Genomic DNA, 12995 nt, shown 5'->3' on the forward strand with positions numbered 1-12995 from the left:
TGAGTCAGAGGAAGGCAAATCATTCAAAAGCTGTAAAAATGAAGGCCAATGGAAAAGTTGTTTAGAATTGGCCATTCTATAACATACTAAAAGTTAACTGAAAGGTGAACCAAACCTTTTTTAATGCTGCAAGAAAAATCAGGATGGTTGGACAAAGCCAAGCTGAAGGGGTGCACAAAAGTAAATGATGTAGTATCCTCTGAAGTGGGACAAACCTTGGGGTTGCTTTATGACTGACCAGCTCTTTGACTGCACCCAGATGCATCACCGTAGACATTTTTGGCCTTTGCAGCTCTGCTTTATTTAAATATTCTGTTACTGCTTCATACACTGGAGCATAACTGTAATGGGAAATGAAAAGGATCTTCAGTCAGTGCATCTAAAACAAGGTGCACATCTCCACAAGAAAAACATTCCGAAATATAAGGTACAAAAGTCCTTTGTTCAACAAGTAAGTGTGTGTGTGTGTGTGTCTGTGTGTGTGTGTGTGTGTGTGTGTGTGTGTGTGTGTGTAAAATACAGTGACGATCCTGTAAATTATATCCTATAAAAGATGCTTAGTGATGTCATCAGTTATAATCGGAGGTTAGTGATGTCATTTCTGTCACATGACTCACTGAAATTTGTGTATTATAATAAATAAAGTACCCCCAGTTGCAAAATATGAGGATATTAGAAGTCACCTTGGAGTTCCATGACCTGTATAAAAACACGCAGGCTTATGCCTCCTCGATAACTCAGAATATCCTTATATTTTACAAGAGGGGGTACTTTATTTACTATATATATCCATGGTTCCATAAACCCTTACAAATAAAACAAGTTAATGTAGGTCTTTCTGTCTAGGAAAGGAAGAAAAGGGGAAAAGGACGGCATTACTTATGAACGAGTACTTCTTTGTGATGCGCTGCGCAGCTGTTACATAGTTGGGTTGCTTTCCTACGGTGGCAGGCGCACAAGCAGGAATATAGGATCTCTCGATTCATCATCTCCCCATCCAAGTACTTCTTGTATATAATGATTATTTCATTGAGGAAATTCTGCAGCAAACTCCCTAAAGGCAAACAAACAATAAATCAGCATTTAATTATCATTATTTACGTCTCAGTGACAGGGGACCCCATTTGTCTCTCCCACCAACACTAATCACACTTATATACATTTATAGGAGAATCTCCAAGTCCAGCCAAACGTTCAGTAAAATAATGGTGCACTGGCAGTATAACAAACATATAATAGTGCACTGGCAGTATAACAGAAACATATAATAGTGCACTGGCAGTATAACAGAAACATCTAATAGTGCACTGGCAGTATAACAGGAACATCTAATAGTGCACTGGCAGTATAACAGAAACATCTAATAGTGCACTGGCAGTATAACAGAAACATCTAATAGTGGCATGGCAGTTATACAGAAACATCTAATAGTGCACTGGCAGTATACAGAAACATCTAATAGGTCACTGGCAGTATATAAAACAGCAGTATATAAGAACATATAATAGTGCACTGGCAGTATAACAGAAACATATAATAGTGCACTGGCAGTATAACAGAAACATATAATAGTGCACTGGCAGTATAACAGAAACATCTAATAGTGCACTGGCAGTATAACAGAAACATATAATGGTGCTATAACAGAAACATATAATAGTGCACTGGCAGTATAACAGAAACATATAATGAATAAAATGGAGTATACAGTATAAATAACAGAAACATATAATAGTGACTGGCAGTATACAGAAAACATGTAATAGTGCCTGGCAGTATAAAGAAACATCTAATAGTGCACTGGCAGTATAACAGAAACATCTAATAGTGCATCTGGAGTATAATACAGAACATCTAATAGTTGCACGTGGGCAGTAATAACAGGAACATTTATAGTGGTAGCTATAAGTTCAATCAGAAACTCTAATATTGTGCATGGAGTCTATTAAATTACACATAATATAGTGCACTGGCGGTATAAAAGAAAACATTATATGGTGCACTAGCAGTTCACTAGAAAGTAATAGTCGGCACTGGCAGTTACCAAACATAGTATACCGTGACTGGCTAGTGTAATACTTGTACAGAACATAATTTAGTGGCGCTGGCAGTACTAACAGAAATATAATAGTGCACTGGGGTATACACAGTTAAACTCATGATGTGGTCACTGGCTAGTTATAAAGAAACTATATATAGTAACTGGGCAGTAATACCTACGAAATCATCATAATGTAGTGCACTGGCAGTTATAACAGAAACATATATCGGTGCTATGACAGAAAATAGTAATGTGCTTACTGGCAGTCATATGATCAGAATTCATATACTATGGTGCGTATAACAGATCTTAAACATCTAATTAGTGCACTGGTCGTATAGTACGAGAAAATCTAATGTAGCCTAGGCAGTAGGTAGGACTAGTAAATAAACTCTAATGTGCACTGGGTATAACAAGGTGTTAACATATGGTGGTGTCAATAACATGATATACATATAATGATGTGCAATGTGCTGTGTCATACGCTTATACCAGCAGAACTTCTAATATGTGCACATGGTTAGTATATGTTTGGTATGTAAATACACTCTAGATAGTGCACTGAGTATAGACAGAAACATTATAGTGACTGGCAGTATACAGAATCTTATTATGGTGTGATACCATGACGAACATATAATTGATTGTCATCGTGGTATATCACCAGAACATATCATTCTATAACTGGAACATCATAATAGTTCCGTCCTGGCAGTATATATACAGAAAATCTTAGGCCTTAGTGCACTGTTCAGTAATATACTACAGGTAACATCTAATAGTGACTGGTAGTTAACACAGAAACGTTATAATAGTCGCATTGGCAGTTAGAACAGCATAATCTTATAATGGTTGGGCTAATAGCACAGAAACATTTAATTTCAGTTGCCTCGGCAGTATGTAAGACCATAGTATATAGTGCCTGGGCAGCTATATATAAGATATTCATATGTATGGTGCACTAGCAGTATGACAGACCAACATATAATGGTGGCATAGCAGTAGAAGAAACATAACAGTGCGCTGGCAGGTATATTAGAACATATTATAGTGCACATGGCAGTATACACCTGATGAAACAATATACCATATCCTGGCAGGTATAATGAAACATTAATAGTGGCTTACTGGCAAGTATAACATGAAAGGCTATTAAATTAGTAAGCTGTGCTAGTATACTAAGAAAACTCTAATTAACGTGCAGCTGCATGCTTAAAGCAACACGATAATCATGGTGTCTATATCAATAGAACATATAATAGTGGCACTGGCTAGTATATTTATAAGATAACATAATGAATGGTGCTTTAAAGAACATTTATGATAGATGGCACGGCAGTTCTACATCTATATTAGATCAAGTGCATTACTGGCAGTCTCACCAGAACTCATATATTAGTGCAGTCTGGCGTAATACGAAGATCTACGAAACGTGATATGTGCCTGGAGCTATAGACAGAGAACATATTGATGTGTGCTACTGGGAGTATATGAATTAATCTATAATGGTGCCTGGCTCATATACGAAGGAGAAATATGAACTGGTTTGCACTGGCGTATAACTAAGAAACATATTATAAATCCATTGATGTACTGTGTGTGATAACAGAAACATAATAATTGTTGTGAACTGGCAGTATATTAGATGAACTATTAATTGTTGTGCACTGGCAGTTAAAAATCTATATATCGGTCGAATACTGGCAGTAGGTATTAGAGTTCATGTAAGAGCAGAACAATTATGGGTGCAACTGGTAGTCATATTAACAGAACTCCATGATAAATATTTGTGTCCACTGGTCTGATCTAATTTTCAGAGAGAAATTAACGATTTCTGTTATTTTAACACTCACAACCACACTACCACCTACTCACACAAGAAACAACACCAACACACCACAACGTATTATAAATTCTCTTCTCTGTCTATTAACCTCGTATTAACAGAAGACATCTAATAGTGCACTGGCAGTTAATACAAGCAGAATCATTAACTAGTCCGAGCACTGGGCAGTAAATAACACAGGAAATCTAAAGTGCACTGGCAGTATCCCATCAGAAAACATCTAATAGTGCACTGCGAGTATAAAGAACATCTAAATAGTGCACTGGCAGTTATAAAAGAACATCTACATCAGTGAACTGGCAGTATAAACGATGAACACATCTACATAGGTGCATGGCAGTTATGACAGAAAACTCTACATAGTGAACCTGGAAGTTATAACAAACATATCATCAGTTGCACTGGCAGTATAACAAGAAGACTATATATCAGTGCTCTGGAGTATCAACAGAAAACATATATATGTGCCTGGCAGCTAATCAACAAACATATTAATACGTGGCAGTCTGGAGTTAAAAACATATAATGTAAGCCTGGCTAGTATAACAGAAACATATAGTGCACTTGGCAGCTATAAGAAACTATAGTGACTGGTCATATAACAGAGACCATTATAAGTAGGCACTGGTAGTATAACAGAACTTATCTTAATAGTGCAATGGCAGTATACCAGAATACATCTAATAGTGCATACTTGGCACTATAACAGAACTTCTAATAGATGCACCTGGCAGTATACCAAAGAAACATTTAATACGTGGCACTGGAGTATTACAGAATAATTATAGTGGCAACTAGGAGTATAACATGAAACATCTCATCAGTGCACTGGCAGTATAACAGAAACTATCTATTATAGTGCACTGTGCAGTATACCCACCAGAATACAACATTTAATTAGTGGCACTTGTTGGAGTATAACAAAACACATCTAATCAGTGAACTGAGAAAGTATAAGAACACATTCTAATTAGCTGCACTGGCAGTATAACAGTAAACAACCTCTATATAGCTGCACTGGAGTTCACAGCTAAATCATAATAGTGCACTGGAGTACATATAAGAAATACATTATTAAATAGTGCATGGCAGTATTACAAAAAACATAATAGTAATCTGGCAGTAACGACAGAGACCCCATATAGTGCGCTGGCAGTCATAACAGAAACATAATAGTGCGCTGGCAGCTCATCAGACAGAAACATAGATCAGTCTGAGCTGCGCAGATATAACCAGAAAACTGACTAATAGTGCCTGGAATTATTACAGACAATCTAATAAGTCGCACCTCAGAGAGTATAACAGAAACTCTAATACGTAGATTGAGCAGGTATAACCCAGAACATTTATAGTAGCACTGGCAAGTAATTAAGCAAACATATACATAGTGACTGGCAGTAATACACATAAATATATAATAGTACATGGCAGTATAAGTAAACATATCATAGTGCGCTGGCAGTAGTAACAGAGAACCATACACTCGCTGGGCGCTGGCAAGTATACAGAAAACATAATAGTGCGCTGGCCAGTAATAACAGAAAACTGCTAATGATGCACTGGCGATAAATAAGAAACATTTAATAGTGCGAAACTGCAGTATACTAACAGAACATTGCTAATCAGTACCTGGCAGTCAACAACAGACCACTCGTAATAGTGCACTGGCAGCTATAACAGAAACATCTAATAGTGCAACCTGGCAGTATATACGAACATATATAGTGCCTGGCAGTATAAAACATACTATAATAGTGAACCTGGCAGTAATTACAGAAACATCATAATCAGTCGCCTGGGCCCACAGTCATACCCAACTATATGTCGCACTGGAGCTCTATAACAGAAATTCCTACAGCGTCTAATAGCTGCATCCCTCTGCAGTATAACAGAAATATAATACGTGCACTGGCAGTATATAAGAAGAAAAAGCCAGGGCGATTATTCACATGTGCCATTCTCTCAGTGTTAACACTGAGTGTTGTTCACGCTTCCCAACTTCTATTCTTCATGTTCAGTTGCTTCTCACGAACTTGGTTCCCAGAATAAAGACGTTTTCCATTGATTTGATTTTTACTGTTTTCAATCCTCTGCACGTGGTCATCTACACATTCTTGCCAGCCATTTCAGTCTGTACATCTTCAGCCAGCATCTCTCGGAGTATCTCACGATCTAACTTAATTGCTATCAGTCCTAACCAGATGCCTGTACCAGTGAACCTCAGAGTTTCTGCTCCAGGCCAATGGGACAAAGATAAGAAATGATCAATCATTCATAAAATGTAAATCATGTACGCACAAGTATCATTCCTCCATGCCTAGAGCTAGCTTTACGATAGGTGAACATTACGACATTAACACTCACAGTACCTGACACTCTATAGTTTATACTAACACAAGCCCTTGCATTGTGTATGCCAATGGGGGCAGCATTTAAGCAGCAGGATTACACACACAGTAGCACTCCCATGCACTAACGCTAACCTCTCTTCACCCATGATCCGAGTTTTTTAAACAAGCATAGCTGTGTAGCATGGTGGTGCAGCATCAGCACAGGATTATACGATCAGGTAGGATGAACTGCAACTAAGTAAATACTAATAATACAAAACCACACCGTCTAATATACAAAAAGACTCCTCATGCTCCCCTATAGGGGGCGACGTCCTAATCAATAACATACTAGCAGACGAGGCATTACTAACAAATAAGACATAAGAAATGATAACGCTAACTACACTTAATACTCAAAACTCAAAGCTTACCTCTACGATTATCAGACTATAGAATCACCACATACCACTGAAAACAGGCTGTCAGTAAGTACTATCTAGTTGGAAGGACTGTCATTTCAAAGACACAGGTATTCACAGATAGAGAACATACTGTTGAAAGATTCCTGTTTATTTACATTCTAATAAAGGGATACAGTCATGGGCAAATACATTATCTCTATTCTATATTCTTATAATTGTACGAACCATCTAGATATACTAAAAATCTCTGTATGACGTTATTGCACTTCGAATATCGAGTCGTATCGCAATAAAAGTGAGTCTAACACAACAGCGAGTAACCGGGATTAAACAACTAATCTGCTCAAACATAGTATATACAAAGTCCAAATTATGATTTATACAACTTGATTATAAAACAATGCAACATTTACACAGCTCATCCCTTTCTTTCAGCGGGGAACACACACTCTTTCCTCACCTGCTTCCCGAAGCTCTGAGTCAATCTCTGTGAGATCCAAGTTGAATATAGTTAGCACCCCGGCCAAAGCGGAGTTTCGCTGCTCCTTCCAGTATTTGCTCTTGTTGTGAGCATTGCAGTGGCAGGAAGAAACACTCGTCCAGCTGGGGCACTGCATGGGGGCAATAACATAATAATATTATACTGAGAATTTAACATATATCGTTCTGATATGGCAAGTGGAAAGGGGCAAGAATCATACCCCCATATGTAATAAAAGGCACAAAGTTTGCCCAGGAGCAGTAATCCATAGCAACCAATAAGATGTTTGCTTTTCAAGAGGTGACCAGTAAATGCTGATTGGTTGCTATAGGTTACTGCTCCTGGCCAAACTTAGTGCCTTTTATTTAGGGATACACCGAATCCAGGATTCGGTTCGGGATTCAGCCAGGATTCGGCCTTTTTCAGCAGGATTCAGCCGAATCCTTCTGCCCGGCCGAACCGAATCATAGTTTGCATATGCAATTTAGGCACGGGAAGGGAAATCACATGACTTTTTGTCACAAAACAAGGAAGTAAAACATGTTTTCCCCTTCCCACCCTAATTTGGATATGAAAATTAGGAAATGGTTCGGTATTCGGCCAGATCTTTTGCAAAGGAGAGTATTAAAGGGGTGGTTCACCTATAAGTTAACTTTTAGTCTGTTAGAGTATTCTAAGCAACTTTTCAATTGGTCTTCATTATTTATTTTGTTATCGTATTTTAATTATTTGCATTCTTCTTCTGACTCTTTCCAGCTTTCTAACGTAGGTCACTGACCCCATCTAAAAAACAAAATGTTCTATAAGGCTACAATATTATAGTTATTGTTCATCTTTCTATTCAGTCCTCTCCTATTCATATCCCAGCCTCTTATTCAAATCAATGCATGGTTGCTAGGTTAAATTGGACCCTAGCAAGCAGATTGCTGAAACTGCCAGCTGGAGAGCTGCTGAATAAAAAGCTAAATAACTCAAAAACCACAAATAATAAAAAATGAAAACCAATTGCAAATTGTCTCAGAATATCACTCGCTACATCATACATAATTTAAAGTGGCACAACCCTTTTAATAGGTGGATCAAGTTCAAACACTCTTTGATTACATCCGAGGGAGATAGGGGGAGAGAGAGGGAGTGATGTCTAGTATATAGCTTTCCCTCTTTAAACCCCCTTACCTCTGAGGCCAGCTTATCACAGAGATAGCAGTAACACTCTGCACATGCTTTTTCATTATCTTCCAAAGGCACCTGGGTCTCTTGCTCAGCACGTCTGAAACAGAAAGTGTTATGACAGTTCTTAAAGGAACAGTAACACCAAAAACTGAAAGTGTTTTAAAGTAATGAAAATATCATGTAGTGTTGCCCTGCACTGGTAAAACGGGTGTGTTTGGTTCACTAACACTACTATAGTTCATATAAACAAGCTGCTGAGTAGCAATGGCGGAAATTGAAAAATGGCTATATGGCACAGGATAATTAATGGATAACAGATAACATTATGTTCTACAGAGCTTATCTGCTGTTTAACTTGATCCTTTTATCCTTTGAATAGTTGCCCCCATGGCTACACAGCATCTTATTTATATAAACTATAGTAGTGTTTCTGAAGCAAACACAGCAGTTTTACTAGTGCAGTGCAACACTGCATTATATTTTTATTATTTTAAAACAATTTTATTTTTTGATGTTACTGGTCCTTTAAAATGATGGACCGTCCCTGTGAAATCAAATTTTGGCTTCCAACTTACGAAAAAGAGTACGTCGTGCAGTCGTATCTGGCATGAGGCATCACATTGCCCCGTTTACTAAATGTAATGGCAAGTTCCTCATCCAGCACTTCCTCCGTTCTCTTATCTTGAACAAAAGACTCCTCTGTGAAAATGGCATAAACATCAATGTATTACATTCCTCCTACATCAGCTTTGGCCTATGATACAATTGCAATAGGTGGGCATCCAACTGGGGATGAGACTGACCAGCAGTGTGCAGCCAAGTTATTGACTTGAAGTCACAAAGGTAGGGGCCAGGGAAGTGCCGAAACTTTAAAGGGGAACTATCAAGAAAATGAAAATTTAATATAAACTTCAGCATACTGAAATAAGAAACTTTCTAAATACAATCAATTAGAACCAATATATCTTATATGGGGGCTCTTTTTGCCTAGAAGATGTATTAGAACTCACTCTATTAAAATCACCAGACATCATGACTCTCTACATGCAGAATTTGTGCAAAAGACAATTAGTTTGTTTCGTTTTGTTTGTACTGGAATTAGTTATTTGAGTGAGCTCTAATACATCTGCTAGGAAAGAGAGCCTCCCTATAAGATATATTGGATCTGTCAATGAATATCTGACACCCAACTGCTGCATGAAGACAGAACGAAGAGAAACAGATGCTGAGAGAGGGATAGAACATAAACGTGTTTATTTCAGAAATGATGCAGAGTTTTTAATTAATTGTATGTACAAAGTTTCTTATTTCGGTATGATGAAGCCTATATTACATTTTCATTAAATAGGAGAAAACATCACTTCAGGGTGGTCTATACTCGACCCTAACACACATATTAAATGTAATTAAAATTAAATCCAATTACATTTCATTTAGATTAAAATTAAATTACAACCCAAAACAGCCCAACCCATTAGCTCTTAGTACCACTGTTTAGAGGGATGTGACCAGATAACTGGGGCTATAGAGTCAGGCAAAGTGGAAGCAAATCATGAAAGGAACCAGGAGGAACAAACTGGTCACTTACCTCCAGCATCTTCTATTAATAACACCGAGTTCCCCAATCCCAGAGTGACCTCTCCTTCATCATCACTAATGACAATGACACTTTCTTCCCCGCATGCTTCCTCCGCAGAATTCCTCTCATCGGCAACTTCACTTACTGTCCTCATGGTAATGGTAACTATAGGATAAACAAAGGAAAGGTTGGGGGATGAGTATTGATCATGATTGAAACAAACATTGCAAGTGACCTTGAGAAAGCAATATGTAGATTCTGGCTAATGCCAGAGAGGCTACTGTTAAGGTGGCTACAGACGTAGAGATCCGCAAGTTTGGTGATGTTGACAAACAAGCAGGTCTCTCCCCGATATGCCCTCATTGAAGAGGGCCCAACGATCGGATCAGAACGGAGGCCAAACCTGCGGTCGGATTGCGTGACAACATCAACTAAAAGATGCGGCCGCGATCTGACGGGATTCTCTAACCTGCCCCATCAGCATCTGCCCGATATCAATCGGGAAAGCCCATCAGGGGGCTCTACACATGGGCCGATAAGCTGCCGAATTGGTCTGTCGGCAGCTTTTATCGGCCCATGTATGGGGGCCTTAACATGTGATAGACAGTCACTATTTAATGGGCCTGTAGGAGGCTGCTTGGCCTCAATGCCAAGGGTCTATTTTGCATCTCAGTCAGACCTGCCTCCCCCCAGTCCTCTTGAGTCACACTGGACACAGCAACAAGCCACTGCTGTATAAAATCAAATGGTTTGGGCCAGTACTACATAATGAGATATATATATATATATATATATATATATATATATATATATATATATATATATATATATATATATATATATATATATATATATATATATATATATAGTGAATAAAGAACCCCCCTTGTAAATTATAAGGATATTATAAGTTACAGAGGAGTTTCATGACCATATAAAAACACAAGGCCGAAGGCCGGGTCATGGAACTCCGAGGTAACTTCTAATATCCTCATATTTTGCAACAGGGGGTACTTTATTTAATATAATACACAAGTTTCAGTGAGTCATGTGACAGAAATGACATCGAACTCACTGTTTATAAGGATATAATTTACAGGATTTTCATGACTTTTGTATATTATACAGATATAATCTGGAAAGTGCAAGATATTCACATGGCATGGAATTTCCTGACCTGCATAACTCATCCTACAGCCTTTATATATTCACATAACCCTCAGTAACTTCTAATATCCTTATCATTTACAGTAGGGGGTACATTATCCCTTATAATACATGAGTGATACTCAGAGTTCCCTGTATAACTCAGCCTGCAGCCTTGTGCCTTTATATAGTCACAGAACAACCCCTCAGTGACTTCTAATATCCTTATCATTTACAGTAGGGGGTACATTATCCCTTATAATACATGAGTGATACTCAGAGTTCCCTGTATAACTCAGCCTGCAGCCTTGTGCCTTTATATGGTCACAGAACAACCCTCAGTGACTTCTAATATCCTTATCATTTACAGTAGGGGGTACATTATACCTTATAATACATGAGTGATACTCAGAGTTCCCTGTATAACTCAGCCTGCAGCCTTGTGTCTTTATATGGTCACAAAACCCCTCAGTGACTTCTAATATCCTTATCATTTACAGTAGGGGGTACATTATCCCTTATAATTAGTTATATGACTATTGAAAACAATTCAGTAATTAATAAGAATGGATTTTAGAACATGAAGTTGAATTTATGAGTAAAATAGGCAAAGTTGCCCAGTTGCCCTCTGTTATGGCACATGCCGGCCTAGGGAAGACAACACAAGGGCTGCTCTGGGCAGACTGATGGTAAGCTCTGCGCACAAGGAATCCATGAATTAGCACTGCGTCTAAAAGCAAAAACTTTGCTAGTGAGGGTTTAATTTTCCTTTTAATCATCTCCCAGAGAGACAGGGTAGGGGGTCCCATATAGATAAAACAGAGGCCCACAAGCTTTTGTTCCCAGGAGTCCCATTTAAATGTAGAAAGGGTTAGAGAGCCAACGGCTGTGATTGGTTGTTACAGGGCACCACGTGACCAGCTAATCATATAAATAAGGAGCGAGGAGGTTTAACAGACAACATAAGTAGAGATTTCTGGGCCCCACCAAAAAACTAGCTAATATTTGACAAAAGAACAACAACGACATCGTTAAATCAGTTGTACGCGCCCATTTAATGTCTCAAGCTCCCTATACACGTTCCCTTACTAATACCCCACCAGCCCCTGATATGGCCCTTCCGAGCGAGTCTGCTCTCATTCCCCCGGTCCCTCTGTCATTTCTGCATCCCCGGGCGGTACTGCAATTCCTACCTTCTCTTTCCTTTCCAAACTTTCGCGCCAGCTGCCTAGTACTTCCGGGACGTGACGCATATCCGGCAACTGCGGTCTCCATAGCAACAGGGGCTTTAGACAAGCGAGACGTCGTTTTCGGTTTCTCTTGCTAAAGTGGGTGCTGATTGGATGATCTGCTTGTCACTTGGCTTTCTACGCGAAGTGATCACGTCATCTGTGCAGCGCTGTTTGTTTCCTTGTGAAAGTAGTAGCAGAATCACTATGCTGCCTTAGTTTTATGGTATATCTCTGTACAGCCTATGAGTAAATTTAGGGTTCTGTTCCTGCTGAATTGTGCTTAGTACAGGGGAATACCTATGCTGCCATAGTTTTATGGGATCTCTCTGTACAGACTATGATCAAACTTAGGGACTGTTCCTGCTGAATTGTGCTTAGTACAGGGAATACCTTTGCTGCCATAGTTTTATGGGATCTCTCTGTACAGACTATGATCAAACTTAGGGGGCTGTTCCTGCTAAATTGTGCTTAGTACAGGGGATACCTTTGCTGCCATAGTTTTATGGGATCTCTCTGTACAGACTATGAGCAAACTTAGGGGACTGTTCCTGCAGAATTGTGCTTAGTACAGGGAATACCTATGCTGCCATAGTTTTATGGTATCTCTCTGTACAGACTATGAGCAAATTTAGGGGCTGTTCCTGCAGAATTGTGCTTAGTACAGGGGAATAACTATACTGCCATAGTTTTATGGGATCTCTCTGTACAGACTATGGGGTCCGTTTACTAAAGTGCGTTAAAA

The 12995-nt window shown here is 38.8% G+C and overlaps 1 protein-coding gene across 1 annotated transcript in view; it reads right to left on the reverse strand.

Annotated features, from left to right (window-relative positions):
* Positions 1–12368, reverse strand: part of XB5835757.L (uncharacterized XB5835757 L homeolog) — a 33598-nt gene extending 21230 nt beyond the window's left edge. The window contains exons 1-7 of the mRNA XM_018236613.2: positions 12215–12368; positions 9885–10040; positions 8872–8995; positions 8300–8393; positions 7103–7253; positions 880–1054; positions 216–341 (exon numbers count right to left, since the gene is read on the reverse strand). Coding sequence (XP_018092102.1) covers positions 216–341; positions 880–1054; positions 7103–7253; positions 8300–8393; positions 8872–8995; positions 9885–10040; positions 12215–12296 — 908 coding nt within the window. The 5' untranslated portion in view covers positions 12297–12368. The remainder of the gene's footprint in view (positions 1–215; positions 342–879; positions 1055–7102; positions 7254–8299; positions 8394–8871; positions 8996–9884; positions 10041–12214) is intronic.
* Between the last annotated feature and the right edge of the window lie 627 nt (positions 12369–12995).

Source organism: Xenopus laevis, chromosome 9_10L (genome assembly GCF_017654675.1).
Source record: "Xenopus laevis strain J_2021 chromosome 9_10L, Xenopus_laevis_v10.1, whole genome shotgun sequence".
NCBI lineage: Eukaryota > Metazoa > Chordata > Amphibia > Anura > Pipidae > Xenopus > Xenopus laevis.